Genomic DNA, 19,337 nt, shown 5'->3' with positions numbered 1-19,337 from the left:
GAAAGGCATAAAACAGAGCTTTCACTTAATATTTTCTTTGATTATTGCCTATAAACAATGTTTTTTGGGGGGCAGGATTTTCAAGATGTATATTGCACTTGTTAGCAATTATACTTGACTTTTAGGAATAAGTATGTAATCAATTGGACAAAAACACAAGCAATCCTATTACAATAAGGATAATGAATCAAAATTTGTGCTTTTGACGTTCCAAGGCTTTGAACTCATACAGCTTTGATATAATGTTTAACAAACATATATTTTTACTATTGTAAACAACCTCTCAATCCCAAGAAATTAAGCCATGGAAATGTATACCCAGTCAGGAAGAGTCAATACTGTTAATCAGAAACCAATAAAATAATTTTCTTTTAAAACAATTTTGTCAAAAGTTCTCTATTTTAACTAGAACAAATGTTTAGATTATCAATAAGCAACTTTACGTCAAACCATAAACACACAGAGAATCAGAATAATCATCAGTCATACCTTATTATGTGTCTGAGTCTGTCCAACCAGTATGAGGATGTTGGATGAGATGATAGACAGGCAGAAGTTAATTAAAATTATGGACCTCTCAGACCGTATGTACCTAGCCAGAGAGAGAAAGAGTGTCCAACTTTAAAATTCAACAGAAAGATCAAGAATTCTATATTATGCAAACTGCTGGAATTCATATTGAAAGAGAAACAATAAAATACAAACTTTACAAGAGAGAAAAACATGGAAAACAGGTTTTTAAACAATAAAGATTATTCTTAGAGACCCAATTGTAGTGACATGACATGTCCCAGAGTCCTTTAGAATTTTATTTATTCTTTAGACATCAGTGGGGACAACATGGTATTTCCGACAGGACCTAAGTTGTACACCTGTTATCAGTATATATTTTTTTTTACTAAAAGTATAAAATTTATTGTAAATATATTAATCAGTATAATTATCTTTGCATATATGTATGTATATAACATGTTAAATATTATCAAAGAAATCAACCAATAGAAACTCTGAGAATCAAAAATGAAAACCACAGATTCTGAAATATCGCTAATTTACTAAAAAGATGCCATTACTTTTATGAAACTATGAATACTTTCATTCACCATTTCATCCACTCAAGTATTTTTATATACTCAGGCTGCTACTCTTTATATTTTATTTTTCTTGAATAACTGTTCCAAAAAACAAACAAACAAATAAATAAATAAATAGATAAATAAATAAATAAATAAAATGAATCCTTATCTTTAAAAACTAATACAATCCACAAATAATAATTTGTCATTAGGCTAGAAAATTACTTGGTGTCTGCCATATTTAACCATTATGAAGAAGTGTTTATACAAGCTGTTATATAATTTTTAAGTGCATCAAAAATGTAAGCCTTGGAGAAAACTGCTCAGAATCAAATGTTCTACCAGCTGTTTACCTTGAAAAGGTAACAGCTATTTTGTTTGTACCCCATAGTAAATCACTTAGTGACAGCAACAAAAAGATACACTTGTACTTGCTGTGTGTTTGAAACTGTTCAATTTGTATTAGGACATGGAATCACTTTCCACAGCAGGTGTGGGCTTTCCTGTGCAGTGTGAAATGGGGGAGCCACAGATCTAGAGGTACTCTTTGGAACGTAAAATCTACCAAAGTTCTTTCTCTTTGTCTTTGAAAAATATTTAGGCAAAAGCCCCACATTCCATCAAATATTTCAGAAGAGAAACCAAAACAAAACAGAAGTAACAATAAAATATAAAAAGCATTTTTTTAATTATAAAAGAAATTTCCTTTCTTCACAAAATGAACCCAAATGGGACTAACCTAGGTTGATTTTCACTACAAAATGGTCTCAAGAGTTACTTAACACTATCGTTGCTTCAATAGTATCTAAAAATATAATAAACCACATACTGGGATGCTGAAAACATAATCAAACATTATGGTTTACTCTGTGTGTGTGTGTGTGTGTGTGTGTGTGTGTGTGTGTGTGTCTGGGAGATGCAACATAAAAAGTTTAAGGGCTACACAAAAGTGACCCTTTATATGATGTTAATGGCTTCCATGACAGCTCCAGCACATAGATGACATTATTAAAAGGATTTCAGTGATATCATTTGCCCTGTAAATAGGAAAATCATGGTAATAAAAGGCCCAGACTGACCACTCTGAAGACTGTAGATGTTTCCATTTTCCTTAATAACGAGTTACATTATTGCCTTAAAAATTACTATAAAGTATTTCAACTTTCAGTACTTTTCGTAAATGTGTTTGATGTTTTAGACAAAATTTGTGAATGAATCATCTGAATGCATGAATTAAAATGACATGCCCTGCTGCAATTTGATGTAATAATCTGTCCACAGAAGATATCTATAGATAAAGAGACCATAACTTAGTGTATTAATTTTTTGATGAACATTTGTAATGAACTACATGGAACACCAACAAATTTAAAAATAGTATATTATATATAAAATAATTCTGATAGTCATATATTTTATAAATCTTTAGAAAATAAAAACAAACTGCTAGGAATCCAAATTTATGTTGTTTCTAGGTACTCTCTTCTGTACTTCTTGGTCTCATGTCAAGTTTTGAACGATCCTTTCAGATGTCTTGGTAATTCTTAGGAAACTTGCAATTAGTGATTTTACTGGATTTTCTAGATTGAAGAAAACTTTATTATGGACTAATTAATCCTGTACTTTTACAAATTTTTTTATATCATTTATACTGACATTGTTTGTGCTAGTGTTAGCTATATGTACTGATGGGTGAAGAGAAGGTGAAACTGGTGCCTAAACTCTAAGGGCTGAGAAATAGAAACCTAGTTCTAAATACTTCAGTGAGTATGGGCTATGATGCTATTATGATTACCTGGTATCCAGGCCCTTAAACATTGCCTCATTTTCTGAGAAGTGACATTCAGGAAACTGTGGAAGAGAAAGTTGTCCTCTTCCCACCCTTTATCTATCTTGTTCTTGCACTACCAGAATGATGCCTGCTTGACTGAGCCCTGAACCCTGGATTCTATTGTCTACTACACCATGCCTAGACCAAGCATTTCCTTCATTTCTTGGGATAGGTCATATTTTATCAGATTGTCTCACTTTGTTAATGTTTCACTACCAGGTAACTCCTTCACAGGAAGGTAGAACCTCTATTATACATCTGTGCCAATGGACCAAGAATGTATACATATTTTATTTTATTATAAACATGACAATTTTACTGTCTTAATTAATTTTTCACCTAAATTGGTTTTTATCTTTAGTAAAATATAAGTAAAATCCTAGATTGGCTACTTTTGCGATTTTAATATTATAATTTTTAAGGAAATAATACAGAATTATCTATTTAATAATATAGTTAACTGCTCTTAGAATATTTTTTAATAATCAAAATGGATATAAAAATGTTTAACATTTGGTTATTGACTGGTTATATATATGAGTAGACATAATAAACATCCCAAGTCAATTTTATTAATAGAATAAAAACCAATCAATTAGAAACACTAAATTTTCATAATACCAAGCAGGTGCAATTTTAAATAGTGTACACATTTTTTTTCAATCACCCTTGTTTATGTATTTTTCTGACATCTTTTAATCAATTTGTCAAAATCTTACTTGGTCAAAACATTCAACCAAAGTTCTTTTCTAGAGCATTGTGGTATTATGTTAGTGCATTAATATTATAGAAGATTTTACTTATTGTCTGGGACATACTGAAAGCATGTTTAAAACTTAAGAATTTAGACACCATATTTCTGTAACAGAGAAATTAGTTAGTACCAATTCAACTGTCAAGTTCAATAGCAATTGGGATAAATAGAAACCACACTTAGACTGAACTTGGGGTATAAGAGTACCATGCTTGGGGATAAGCATGGTTACCATCATTTGAACTGGAAAGAAAAGTGTGCAGGTGTTTTATTTTCTTGTAACAGGCAAATATAGGCAAGAAAATTAGGTAAACACTTATTTATTATTATTATTATTATTGAGCTCATTTATTATAGTTCAATGACAGCAATTATAATGATTCTAAAAATACTTCTTCCAGTCAATTAAGAAGGAGATATAATAATGGTTGTCATATTCCCTGATTTAACTCTGAAAAACAGAGCATTCCATTTCACGTATATTAATTGACTACTTACCTCCATAATGCTGCATAGACAACTGCTAGAGTGATCAAGGCCAAGCAAGAAAGTCCACTGCCTACTATTAGGGTAACTGAAGGTGTACCAGAGGACTCCATGATCTGTAAATTAAACAAAGGAAACGAAAAAAAAAAAAAAAAAAAGAGAGAGAGAGAGAGAATTTTTAAATTAAAATAACTTTTAAACTCAGCAAAACTATCCTAACATTCAAAAATAGCCCAGATAGTTGTTATAGTTACCAGATAATTACTCAGTTACCACTCTGTTCACATATTCTCAACCTCTAAAATCACTAAGTCTAGCTCCCCCCCCTTCCACTGCAAAGTAATAAAGGCCTTACAGTTTTAAATACTTGATTATATTAGCCACTTACGGCTCTCTAAAATAAATAATTAAAACTACAACTTGGTAAACATTCACATGTTCAATTTTCCCTAGCTAAAATTGGAAACATCTGCTTTAACTAACTACAGTTGAGTTATTTCACAATATGTTTTTGTAGAGTTTTTTTCTTTTTTTTTTTTTGGTAAAATTTACTTTGATCCTCCCATTTACAACTCATTATGTGACCCGAATCTGGTACCTAGATATTGAAAAATTTTCAAACTTTCTGACTTTTGACAACTTTGTTCTAAGTATTCTCTCATTTAATTTCACCTGCTTGGCCTCTGAGGATATAGAAGAAAATCAAATTTCAAGACTTTAGAATATATTTTGTGATTTTTTTTCTATGAACAAAATATGTATAGATAATTTCCACAATGCCAGTATTAGTCCCTAAATACATGACCTTGAAAAATAAGTCTTAAATCTTTTAAAACATATATAAAGAGTACAAGCAGTCATGATATGAGAGGTTTCTTTCCTGAGACACTAACATGAAAATAACTAATAAAATCTGTTGTTTTTCATTTTTTTAATATTGGAAGTCTGAAGAAATACACTTTAAGATCAACTGTGTTCCATACCTTAGATAAGCACATTAAATTATGTTAGGTATTCTCTTGGTTATCAAAATAAGTAAGAAGAGTGATCCATATTTAGGCCAAATTTGGACAGAAAATCACAGTTATCTTAATTATTTTTCAGTATTTCAGTTTTTGAAATAATTTTTAAAAATACATTTGATGAGAATATTAAATTTCTTTAGACAGTTTATACAGTTGTCTATTTCAGAAACTAGTTTTACAAACCTATATACTTTTAAGGAATGATTTTACAGTTTTTGACAGTTCATTCTTTCATGAGAACTTCATATGATTTTTTAAAAATAAATATCCAAGGACACCCCCAGAAAACCTGTGCTGAAAATATCCAATGCAGATATGCAATGTGTTTGGCTGTAGTGTCTGGGGTCTTCATTCTACTACCAACAGTATCCTCACAAATTCCCCAGAACAGCTTTCCAGTTATAAAATACAGGATAAGTTGGCAATTATTTTTATTTGAAAGTTTGCAGCATATTAGCAATATGATTGGAGCATACCCTCAAAACTATACTGCAGAAATTTCAAGTTAGAAGACATACAATTCAGTAGAATTTACTTATAGCACACCAACTACAATTCATTTCACCATGCTACTGTAGCTAAGGAGGAGACGAACCCAATTTTGCCACCCTGCAACATTTTCCATTTCCCCATTAAAATGCAGTTCCCTGGAGAAACACTCGCCACATTGTCCCTGCCTTTGCATTAAAGCCGTGTTTTCCCTTTGTTACTTACTATTTCTCTAGGTTGCTGAGCCAAAATGGCGAAGGTAGAGAGACGATCACATAAGCATTTCGTATGGGATGCATCGGTAAGCACAGTTTTACATCCCTGGGTGGACCACGTTCCCAAAGACTCGTTCCTGCAAGGGGGGAGGGGGGTAAAGGGGGGAAGGGGGAGATCGGGATAAATACGCCTGACAGCCAAATCCGTAAAGAAGAAAATGCAGTTTAATTATGAGAATTGTCTACTGTAATTCCCGTACAGGAAAAAAAAAAATCTACTTGTTGTTGAACAGGATGTAATTTAGATGCATCTCCAGTAATGCAAAGCGAGAGTGTTTGGAAAAAGCAAGCAGGCGGTGGTGCGGCGTGCAGAGAGCTGTCCAGCGCTGTGGGTGCTGAAACCGGGACTAGCTCTGTCCAGCCCTCTGCGAGGAACAGCGGCGGCGGCGGCAGCACGAGGAGCCGCCAGAGCGCTGGCAGCCACTTCCTATGCTCATCGGATCGTTTCAAACACTCAGAGTGTAGAGAGGCTTTTCATATTTTCATACCAGCTCTGATTCCCGTCCCGTATTTTTGGATTGTGAATGCTTGCTTTTAAAATGCGGATTTCTCTGAAAAGCCTGCCTAAAAGGTTACATAGCTTGGGTTGGGTTGATAGGATCTTCTCTGCTGCCGGTTAGGGATTTTTCCTCCCTTTAAAATTAGCTGCTGTGAAAATTTCACCCTGGAAACGGGAAACAGCAGCAGCGGCATCAGCTGCTTCCGATTCTCATTGCTTGTGCCTGGTATCCAGGGGAGGGGTGGGTTTCAGATAAGCTTTCCACTCCACATTTTACTCAACCCAACATGCCTCTGAAGCCCTTGACATTTCTTCCCCTGTCCCGCCTCTCTGCCCTGGGGTAGAAACATTAAGCTAACCCCAACTCCGCTAGAACATTTATAAGACTAACCCTACCCCAAAGTCTGGTGGGCAGGGGGAAAGAGGGCCTACTTCAATTTTCTCTTCAGTGTAGCCATTCAAAATCCTCAAGGATATGGTTTATTTTTCACCCCAGCAGAACAATAAAATGGTGTCAACCTACACCTTCTTAGCAGGGAGGAAGGATGGGGGAGAATTCTTCCACCCCCTGGCTAAACTACACTACAGGAAGAGGCAGAAAAGAAAAAAAAAAGTAAGCTATCTAGTTTAACCAATCAACTTTATTATCATTACATGTGTTGTATACTGACTGCGCCAATTATCACCTCCCCTCCCCCAGGCATGGAAACTCTCCAACTAGCAAACCTGTGTGTATGTGTGTGTTTAAATTTTAAACCAAGTTACTATCTGAGTTAAAATTACTCTGAAACCCAAAGAAGATAACACGTGGCTTGATGTTAATTTTGATAGGGTGCTTTTGATTTCACCTACTTCGTCTCTGAACGCCTAAAGCTACTGGGTTAAAAAGGCATGCAATCTATTTCTGAGAGATTTCAATGAGACAGATTTCTTTGTGACAGTTGGACTTCCAAGTTGAGCTACAGAATAAAATTCATATGCTCTCTTTTTGGTATCTGAAAGTAATATCTTTTTAATATTCATGATTTGATATTAATATTCATAACTCAAAATACTCTTAATTACAACTTCTTTTAAGAAGGAATACACTGTATTTGGGGAGAGCTACATAAAAACTATACTGAAGTTCACCCAAATACTTCTAGTATTAGCATATTCAGAATTTGATAGGTCTCCTTTCCTTCTTGTGATGTCATGCAACCATACCAAATTAAAAATAATATATCAATTATTCCTTCAACCAACTGCAACAGTATTAAATTCCAATTCTACCTAACCATAGCAGCACTTCAATTTATTTCATTAGCTGTCTAGCTCTTGTCTTCTTGTGACAAACAGTTAAGGCCAAATGAAAAACATTTATCTCAACTGATTAAAGTTTAAAGAAGAAAGATACATTTAAGACAATCTGCCATGTTTTAAAACATAAAATCTGCATTATTCATCCTGGATGACAGCTTTACTGTAATGCAGTATCTGTGCTTTTAAGATGGAGTCCAGTACTTACACTTTTACATTATGTGGTTATGACCAGTAAACTCATTCAAAGCCTTAACGATGAAAAAAAACTTTACTATAAATAGACCTCATATAAGACAAAGTTATATATATCCAAGTAATGAAAGTTTGTTTACTCAAGAAAATGTTAGCATCACTAAACTTTGGCTGTCAGTTATACAGTCTGTTCAACATAATATTGCTAGACTCTAAAGATCATGTACATTTTGACATCTTTAGAAAAGTAGGTCAATTTACTTTACTTTGTACACTGATTGCATTGCTGACCTGACCCAGCCCCAGGCAAAATTGGGAAGTAAACGACACTGGTCTCCATGTTTTATTTAGTCTTTCACTCCCTACAGCATGAAATGTTTCTAATCACACTCTCCTTTTCAGATACAGCTTTTTTGAGGCTACATAACCTCTGTTCTTAACTTTCTTTGTAATTATTATCCCTTAGTTAAATTTATGATATTATTATCCATTGGATAATAACATGAATGACTGAATATAGCATAATGTGCTCTTTACAGTTTAAAACAAGAAATAAAATAATGCATTGGATAATGCATCTGATAGAACACCAGAATTTGTAGATGAATAGGAGAGAGGATCTTAAAAGGTGAGGGGTAATTTCTACATTTGGTCACTCCCGAGAGTTGAGTAATATGACATGTGATGCCATTCTGATACTACATTTAATACTGCTTCATAAAATCTCTTGATGTTTTAAAACTATATAAAACTCTTATAAATTAGTGTTTAAATCATTAGCATACGTACATGTAACTATTATTATAAAACCTATAATACATGTCCACTGTATTTTCAAACACTTCATAGCTGAATCCTACTGTACAAAATTCTTTGAAAGCATGCTACATGTGTCTGATTGATTTCAGGGAGACGTAGTCAGGCAAACTGATATATTGCAGAGGTAATGTGAAGCAAAACAGCTTGCCCAGTCTGTATACAACAAGGTTTTTAAACATGTGGACTATTCCATCAGTCTCATTATTCTTCCAATGTCATAGTTTCACATGCTATGATTAATAGCATATCTGTGAATTGTTCTTAGTTATTAAGTTTAGGTTGTCACCCATAGGGCAAACAAATACAATGAAATATGTATGAACATTAAAGATAATAAGAATAACAGACTGATAATGTCAGAAGCAAACACAGAATGATGATATAGACATACATATTATACTGGAAATCACATATTTCTTTTTTATAGTGTTTTCCCTGGGCATTAACATTTTTTTCAAGTAGTTTCCAAAAATAATTAGGTCTGCAGAAATTCAGTACAACTAGCATATTCTTTGTTGGTTACACCTACATTCCTCCATATTAGCTGTAGCTGTCATCTGCATCTCTTTTATTTCTACCTATTATTAGGTTGGCTAAAAGAAGAAAAGAGTCTGCCTGTCCCAGGTATTCAAAAGTATATACCCACAAGCACAGAACTCTGTGAAAATATAAGACATAACATCTATTACTTCCCAGGTTAATATTTATCAGAAGCCTTTCCCCAATTTCCTAAGAATCTACAGTTTCTTTTTCGATCTGAGTATATCATTGGGTTCTTGATTTTATGGGAACTTTAAATAATACTGCATGTGACAATATTCTCTAGTATTTAAGATTAAAGGAAAAATTATCTGTTCACTGCAACAAAAAGTTTAGTAAAAAACTGATAGCAAAAACTTATAGGGCATTTCGAAACTGTTTCAAGAAATCAAACTTTTATCTTTTGAAATACGATTACAACCAAATATTTCACTTGAATCAATCATTTAAAAAACTGTCTATTCTGCTTCATAATAAATCAATGTATAAAGTATTTATTATTAAGTTACACACTGTAGTAGGTTTATTACATCTTAGGATATCAATGGTCAATTTATTAAAAATCAAAATAGCTAAATAGCAATTCAAAAAATTACACACAATTTCTTAGTAAACTGTCTTTACAATGTTTGCATACTGAAAGAAAATAGTTGTTCCCCAATCAAAATGTTGTTAATTTCTAAGACTTAGATAAACTTATGCTATTTTTTAATGTATATGTTACACCCAAATGAATGACACACATATATGGCTCTTGTTGCAAGTTATCTCATAATACAGAAAATTTTGGAGTACAGTTGACAAGATGTTCTCAATTTTGAGTAGAAGAAGTCTTTGAAGGTAATTTATATTTTTCAGGACATTGAAGATACTGAGAGCATTGGTATTTCTAGCAATTGTTACTATGTCAAAACACAATGAATCATAAAATTAGAAAATTTTACTAGAAGTAACCTTTGTGATCATTTAGTACACTGGTTTTCAACTCCTGCTGTATATTAAAGTAACCTGGAGACCTTTAAAAAATTAAACCCTGGGTGGGACCTTGGGCATTATTACTTTTCTAGTTTTCTCCAGATGATTCTAGTATACAGCGAAGGTTGAGAACCACTGATCTATCCTAACCACTTAGTTGTATAGATGAGGAAAGTGAAGTACAGTGATTTTAGGAAACCTGTTTTAAGTCACAGAGAAGCAAAGATGGACTTCTCATTTCCAGACTAGAGATTTTTGAAATGCTAAATTTTAATTGTCACCTGTTTTAAAACAGAATATAATGAATCTGTCCTATGAAGTTGTAAGAAGATATGAATGTCATGCCTATTTACACTTGCAAACACTGTGGAACTACTGTCATAGTTTTAATAAATATGAGTTGACAACAGATAAAGTTAGCTCAAGATAGACAGACTCTATAGTTTACATTCTATTTTTTAAAGTGATATATCCGATGACACCTTAAAGAAAAACAGATTTTCTACCAATTTTTCATGACATAAAGCATCTTCCATCTCCTTATGAGATCATTTACTGTATGGGGTGATAACTAAAGTTTAAATTCCAAATTCTGAAAACATGAAAATGGGTAACTTGTAAGTTTTTTTCCTTCTAAAAAATAATATCCTCTGTATTTTGATTCAATGGAAGACTGTTAGTCAAAGTTATTTTTATATCAATTATCATAATGCTCCTATGTAGTATTATGTATATATACACCCACACACATACACACACACTCTTTATATATGTGTCTAAAGAGTAAAGAGTAACATCAGCATAAAGCACATATACTTCATTCATTGGGATGATATTTAGAAGCATGTTCCTTCATTACCACGAGGAAGAACAGTTATTGTCCACTCTGTTGTGCCTGGTGGTCCACCATAACATTTTGTTATTTCCAATTTGTTATGTATAAATGAACTAGTTCCAGGAATACTCTACACTTAGATCTTCGCCAAACTCCTCACTGCCTATTAATGCTTTCCATCCAACACTAGATTAGTTGATAAATTCACCTCACTTTCTTCATTTATAAAATTAACACTTTCCACAACAAGCTAGATTATTCCTTTTGAGAACTGTATCGTGTTTGACTTTGAATCTCAGACACTGCTTTTCACTTAGCAGGGACTTAATGATAAATGTTTGTGAAATTAATGCAATAATTATTTACATTTCAAGGGTGGCTTTTAATACTGCTGGATCCAGACATATTGTCTTAGACCTAATTCATTTGCTGTCCTGGAGCATATAGCACAAATGCAATCTGAAGAGTATCAATGGATCTTGATAGGCTCATCTATTTGCTTTTGGTCTTCAAACATCATCTGATGATGAATTCAGCATCCTGTAGTGATTATGTTCAATCTGGAAGCAAGGCCTGAGTCTTCACTAACCAATCAATAAGTATTTAGTGAGTGCTTTTCAAATGATAAAGTAGAAAACACACATTACAATAAACTAAATAAATGAAATAACAGTTTCTTTCTTAGCGAAGCTGAGAATCTGGTTGAGAAGACTTTACACAATCCAAAAATGTTTTCTGCCTTATCAGTTTTAAAAATTCCAGAAAAAAGCTATCAGTTCTACCTTTATATTGCAAGCCGCCGTCATCTCTCCTCTGGATAAATCTCATCACTAGGCTCTTTGTTTCCATTCTTGTCACCTTACTCTGAAGTTCAGTTTCAACACAGCAGTCAGAGAGATCATGTTGATACATATGTCAAATCATGTCAATCTTTTCTAAACTCTTCCAATGGTTCTTCCTATCTCACTTGAAGTAAAAGGCAAAGACCGTATAATAGCTTATAAGGACTATACTACCTGGTCTGTCATTACCTCTCTACCTTCATCTCCTAAACATACTTGGCCTTTGTCCATCATTTCCAACCACAATGAGCTCCTTGTTTTCTCACCTTGGCATTTTGTGCTGGAAATTCCCTTGACCCAGAATGTACTCCTCAAAGATATCCACGCGGAGTATGTCCTCACATCATGTAAGTCTCTGCCCTTACATCATCCTACCAAAGATGTTGTCACTGACTATACGATGTAAAACAGTAATTCCCAATCTGGAGTAGGTTACAAATTCTACACAAGTTTTCATCAAGAGGTAGAAATTATTTCTTTTTCCTTTGAATTTTGGTACCTGTGTGATTTGATTTGGTCAGCAGAATGCATTGGAAGTGATGTAGGACTTCTGAGCCTAGGCTTTAAGAAATCTTCCAGTTTCCACTCTTATCACCTTGATATTCTGCTATCATGCGAGGTAACCCCGGCTAGCCTCATTGAGGATGAGAGACTGGCACCAACTACTGTGTTTCCCCAAAAATAAGACCGGGTCTTATATTAATTTTTGCTCCAAAAGACACATTAGGGCTTAAGTTCAGGGGATGTCATCCTGAAAAATCATGCTATGGCTTATTTTCTGGTTAGGTCTTATTTTCGGGGAAACACAGTACATAAGTTGAGGCCATATTAGACTATCCAGACCCGGCTTGAACTGCCAGATGACTACAACCTCACAAATGACCCCAGAAGAGACAAGCAAAAGAACCAACTGGTGGAACTCAACCAAATAGCTGAATCACAGAACTGTGAGCAGATAAAATAGTTGTTGTTTTAAGGCACTAAGATTTGAGGTAGTTTGTTATATAATAATTGATACATTTCCCAAAAATTTCCCACATACCCTTTGCCCTTACCCTGATCTGCTGTTGTCTATAGCACTTATCACATCTAATATATATGTATTTTTAAATTAATTTTTGCTCTTTTAGCTTCCTACAATATAGGCTTCATGAGCACAGGGCTGTTATGTTCGCTTCAGTATCCCCAGATCCTGAAACAGTGGTTGATACATAGTAAGTGCTCAATAAATATTGTTGAATAAGTGCCTGGTATAGATTTTGACCTGAGGTACTTAGTCTTTTCCTCATTAATTCATTTGCTTATTTCACAATTATTTATTCAGCATCCACTATGATGGAGGCACTATGTTAGGTTATTCTGTGGACACATTAGGTTTCCACTTTGCCATTTGGAGCTTGACAACTTCAATGGAAGTTATCCATTGTACTGTCACTGCCTCTTTGTCATAAAAGATACATTAACACCAAGAATACGCTACTCTTGAGAGTTGTGAAACATCATTTATAAGTATGGTAGCACCATATTACCAGTAATTTCATTTATTTATTTATTTACTTTTTAAGTTGTGATAAGAACACTTAAAATGAGATCTATCCTCTTAAGCAATTAGGTGTACAGTACCGTATTGACGACAAGCACAATGTGATACAGCAGATCTCGAGAATGCATTCATTTGCACAACTGAAATTTAATACCTATCGAACAGAAACTCCCTATTTTCTCCTCCTCATAGTTCCTGGCATTCCAAAAATAAAGGCAATAAACCAAAAATAGATAAATGGACTATATCAAACTGAAAAGCTTCCGCATAGCAAAGAAAACAATTATCAGAGTGAAATAGCAACCTATGGGAGAAAATATTTGCAATCCATATGTTTGATAAGGGGTTAATACGCGAAATATATAAGGAACTACTACAATTCAACAGCAAAAACAAACAAACAAAATACTGATTAAAACATGAATCAAGTATGTTTTTGTTGTTTTTTAAATTGGAAATCAAGGAGAAAGGAGTCTGGGAAGAAATAACATTAAGGAAGCCAATCTACTGGTTTATAAATATGTATAAGTATCTTCACTATGATTTATTAATAATCAAAGGTTAAAATATGCTAGCTGTCATCATTAATTAGTCAATAGGCAAATAATTAATGAAAATAATTAATGAAAATAACAGCTAATATTTACTGAGTGTCTACTCAATGTGAGGTGCTGTGGTAGATACTTTAAACAACATTTAAAAAAAAATTCCTAAAATATCAAGGTCGATATTATTGTTCTTTTTCCAGATAGGAAAATTGAGACAAATAGAGCTTGTGCCTCCATGTAGGATTACGAAGACCCTAGAGATGAAACAACCTGGAGCTGGAAGTTGCCAGGATATTTCAATCTGTATAACATCCATGCAAGCCCTTGACTGCCTACCATTGGCTTTATTATTATGTGTTTCAAAGAAAGAAATGGAGCTATGAGTGTGTGACTTTCCTAAGGCCATTTGGCTGGTAAAGGGCTGTGCCAAGTCTGCATGATTTCACAGCACAGTGCCTTTCTCTCTTCCCACAGTGAGGGGCAGACCCTATCAGAGAGTGCAGCCAGAATTAGGAGCATGGAGGGAGAGCGCTCAGAAAGGGTGACGATATCTGGGGAATTAAAATTTCACAGAATATAAGTGGGGAGGAGTTCATGAATAAGTGATTTGTCACAGAAGTAAAAATAATAAATACTAATGAGAATAATACGAGAATAAAAATATGTCACTTGCGACTTGTCATTGTGGGCACGGAGGAGGACACTGAGAACCCTTGGGAGAACAATTTCAGAAAAGGGGCTCAGATGGAAACTAGATTTCTAGATTTAAAAAAAGAAACCCTGTGATATCAAAGAGTTTAGCAATGGAAGGCAGAAAGATTGCATGTGAGTCAGCACAGAAAAATAACATTTTGTCAATTATTTTTTGCTTTGAGGTAGGAATAAAACTCCTAACACCTTCCACTGCAGACTTAAACAGTCCATGGAGAGAGAAATTATACAGGATGCAGCAATAATGAGACAGAATTTCCACAGTTTGATTCAGAGTATTGATGAGGGTGCTGATATTAGAAAGATGAAGAGAAAGAAAAATCAACTGAAACTCCAAGAGGAAAAGCATTAGTACTTTGAATAAAATAGAAGAAAAATCCAAGAATAAAGTTCTGTTTATATCATTTTAGGACCCTTTTCCTCAGAAATTTTCCAAAAATTTGTTTAGACCATTTGATGTGGGCAGAAAAAAAGGGACAGTTTGGGGGGATATGGAAATAGAATTCTTAATGGAACTAAAAAGAGGGCTGCTATACTTCAGTCAATTGATAAATTACCTATGGTATGTCTAACAATATCACAAAATAGACTTTAGTTCTGTATATAACTAGATTAAGAAAGATTTTATTGAGTGTAGGTAAAGGTAAATCCCAATTATTTTTATCTCATTTCATTTTAAAAGACTAAAATGCTGTGAACACAGTGTTAGTTAATCTCAAAATCACAAAGTAATTTATTCTATTTGGCTATTTTCTCCCTTAAAATAACTTTATTTGGGCTAGTAACCAATGTTAGTTTGATACAGTTTGCAGCAGTTGAGATGCATAACCTAAAAAAAGAGGGATTACTGAAATAAAATAGAGCAAATTTAAACATGTTACTTTCCACACTAGTCCTCAAATAATCTGGACTCAAAGCCAGTCCTGGGATATGGTTAGACCACTGTAAAATTTATAAAACAATATGCATTCAAGACTTCACCAATTTAAAATTAACGTGCTCATTTCCTGATTCTAATGATTTTGCTTCAAATTCGTTTTGTAGAGATTACTCCCAAATACATAAAATACACTTTGAAAAAAGACTGGAAACATGTGCCACAAAATAATTAATAGTACTTGTACCAAGGTATTGAATTATGGGTATTAGTTTTACAGCTTTATGTTTTTTGTAACTTTGTGTTTTTTTCCATATGATTATATTAACTCTATAATCAGCTAAAAAATCTTTTGAGATTCAGAAAGAAAATTATATGAAATAATATAAAGCTAACATATGATTATGAAAAGATTCTTTTGTAGCCTTAATTTGTAGGAAATGGATATTTCTCCTGAAGTACTTTTATAACTTGAACCAAACTAGTTCCCTTACCAGAAAAATTAAAGGAGATAACATTAAGGAAAATCTGTGTATAGCTTGCAAAATGCATATGTATTTATATATCATTTAGAAATATGATAATTTCATTTACAAATGGATTAATTTACAAATTTATTCTTGGATATCAAAAATAATTTTGTAGTGTATGCATATTTTCTCTCACACTACAGTAGCATTATGGTTTACTAATTTAATTAATAATCATTGCATTCAGAGACTAATGTTCATTTTTATTACTTTCCATTATTTACCAAGAAGGTAATCTTATATAATCTTTTACTAAAGTTATATAAATAATCTACCCAGATTTCTAGTGATAAGGTAGACTTGGCAATTGATATTTAACCACTGACCTATAATAGTCATGTTTAAGCTTTAACCGTTATTTTGTAGAAGACCCAGTAAACAGACTATAAGAAAGCATACAGTCATAGGCCTACAAGTGAAAGTCAACTCTTTCTCCTAAAAATTTAAACTACGTATCTTGGGAAGAGATTATGAGAATTGTGAATTCTTCCACTGTTTCTAACACCTCTAAGTCAAATCACTATACTGTTATAAATTATCTACCAAAAATATTTTACAAAACATTATAAAAGGTACATCTATGATTCACAACAGTATTCTATTGGCTAAAACACTGACACAAAAACTTTCAACAATGGAATCACTGAGGAAGCATTTTAGGGAGCTATTTGTATTATACAACTCATCCCCCCCATTCCATTCAAAATTATAATTATCATGTGGCTTGGCTTTAAATCGATCCAGTCAAGCTTTAGACACTGGGTCACAGGTTAGCTGTTTACTAAGTTAAAAATTTGAGAGCACGACTAAAATCTGAACCCAACATGGAGAATAGTTTTCAACAATTTACTGTTGAGATGTGAAATTGAGACATCAATTAGAGGTGGAAGGCTTAATTCACTCAAAACTCTGATGCTTTATTTCTGGTGTAAAGGTAAGAATATGTGATTTTGATATTATAGTTTCAAGAAACAGAAATTTTAAATTTTGAGTTGATCATACTTCAAAAAATATGATTATTGTACCTACATAGAAAATGCAAAAATGAGAGGTCATTAGGCATTTATATAGTTTAAATGACTATTTGGATGACATGATAGTCTCAGAACTCTGAGAAAGCCTTGAGTATTAGGAGGATATTTCTCTGCTCACTTCCTCAGTGTATTATGTGCAATTTGGGAACCTGGACATTAGTAGAAAGAACATGAAAATGATTGGAGTGATAGAACAAAGTATTGCTATTTAAAAAAATACAGAAATGAAACAAAGTGGTCTGTGCATGAAAAACTGAATTCAACTAAAATATAAATTAAGAAAATCTGTTCACATCAATCAAGTAGTTCATAGTCATATATTCATTCAACTAATGCTAATTTTGCACCAGTCCCAATATTACTCATTTGCAAATACTGAGATCTTTAAAAGCTAATTGATATCACAGCATTGCAGTATTTAAATGAAAAGGCTCACTCAATAAGAGCCATGCTATAAACTTTCTGTACCTACTTGATGATAGAGATAAGTACATGCATAATTCAAACTTTATAATAATGACTTCAATAAATACTAGAAAAAAAATTTTCATCCAGTTTTCTTCCTCTAATTTAAATTACACTTTGAATTTGTTTGTGCCTAGTTTCAAAGAACTTGCCAATTTTCTTTCCTTTACATCATCTATAGCATCTATGGGAAAACAAATACTTTCATCCTGCATATAGTTTTGTTATACTTGTTTTGGGCTTTTTTAAGTCATAGATATGGCAATGGGAAACTTGGCTTCTGGATTCAGCTGTATCACCACCAGAGTGCTGTTATCTGGACAAAATCCCTAGCTGAACCTGGGACTCAGTGTTCTCATTGATAAAATGAGACAGTTGCATATTCTGCCTATCTCACAGGGAGGGATAAAACTCAAGATAATGGATATTTAGTAGTTATATGGGCCAAGCATTATTAATGGGAATAAAAATAATTTTTCTAAAATTCAAAAGTTCTATATAAATGCAATATATTACCATGATGATCACATATATCATTTCATTGACAAGAAAGCCATGACAGAGGAATTAAATGACATGAAAAAGATTATCCATCAAAGATCTTTCTTATGATGGCATCATGACGTTTCTAGGTTTAAGAGTGAATACTTGGTTTGGAAGACCAAAAGTTAAAAGAAATAAAGTAATTAATATCCTCCATGAAGAAGACAAGAAATGATGTAAATTGTTTTTCACCATTAAAGATTTTAAGAACTGGAAACGCAGCTTGGATTAGCAAATCTCTTTGGGATCACAACGTGAGATAGCCAATAGCTAAATCACATAATGTTTTTTAAGTCATGGGGTGGCTAGTAAAATACCAGGAGAAAAAATATATATACCAGGGAATGAATTCATGTCCTATCCTGACATGAAATGCAAAGGATATCATTTTTCTATCTCCTAAACTGAGAATTTGTCAATGGAATCTTCCCATTTAAAGTATATTCTTCGGAAATTATGAGCGTTTCAAATAAATGCCCTGAGAAGTATGGTCAAGAGTAACAACATATAAAATTACAAAAATGTAGTGATGTCTACCAATTGAGGGAAAATTGAAAGGAAATTGGAGATAGATCTCTTTTGTGGGAGGCCATAAATTACTCACCTCCCACACAACAAAAAGGCGTTAGGTAAGTGAGGGTAAAATAGCTGCTACTTCTGACAAGTGTTCACAGAGAAAGCACTCTCCTCAGCCTCCAGAACATCTCACATTACCGATCTGTCCAGTCACTTGCCAAACTATATACACTCTTGACTACATGGCAACTTGACCAGAGAGTAGCAATGGGAAAGCAACGGAAACCTGTGCCTAATTCCTGAATGACAGCACATGCAGAAAGGTTACTAGAGCAGCAGGAGTGTCTTTGAGTGAATTATGCAATATGTCTTTGAAAAAAAAAAAGTTCAGTGCTTAATGAGGCTTAAAGTTGACAATTATTTTTAAATTCTGATTAAAAAAATTGAAAAGACAGTATGCTTCTATGAATTTGTGGGTAGGTGAAATAAAGGCTAGTGAGGTTCTGATTTAGACATCCTAACATACTGACTTCCACAATTTGGAGAATATACAATTTTGCTTTAACCTCTTACATTGTAAATTCATATAATATGTTTCAGTGCCTTTTTTTGTGTGTGCTTGGTACTGTA

The 19,337-nt window shown here is 33.3% G+C and overlaps 1 protein-coding gene across 5 annotated transcripts in view; it reads right to left on the bottom strand.

Annotated features, from left to right (window-relative positions):
- ADGRB3 (adhesion G protein-coupled receptor B3) overlaps nucleotides 1-19,337 on the bottom strand; it is a 681,550-nt gene that overhangs the window by 145,997 nt on the left and 516,216 nt on the right. For all 5 annotated transcript variants that reach the window (XM_074333154.1, XM_074333156.1, XM_074333155.1 and 2 more), the window contains 3 exons: nucleotides 5,887-6,013; nucleotides 4,160-4,263; nucleotides 490-592 (listed from right to left, as the gene is read on the bottom strand). In XM_074333154.1, the coding sequence (XP_074189255.1) occupies nucleotides 490-592; nucleotides 4,160-4,263; nucleotides 5,887-6,013 (334 nt within the window). The remainder of the gene's footprint in view (nucleotides 1-489; nucleotides 593-4,159; nucleotides 4,264-5,886; nucleotides 6,014-19,337) is intronic.

Source organism: Rhinolophus sinicus, linkage group LG05 (genome assembly GCF_036562045.2).
Source record: "Rhinolophus sinicus isolate RSC01 linkage group LG05, ASM3656204v1, whole genome shotgun sequence".
Lineage (NCBI taxonomy): Eukaryota > Metazoa > Chordata > Mammalia > Chiroptera > Rhinolophidae > Rhinolophus > Rhinolophus sinicus.
This window is presented reverse-complemented; position numbering and strand designations above follow the sequence as displayed.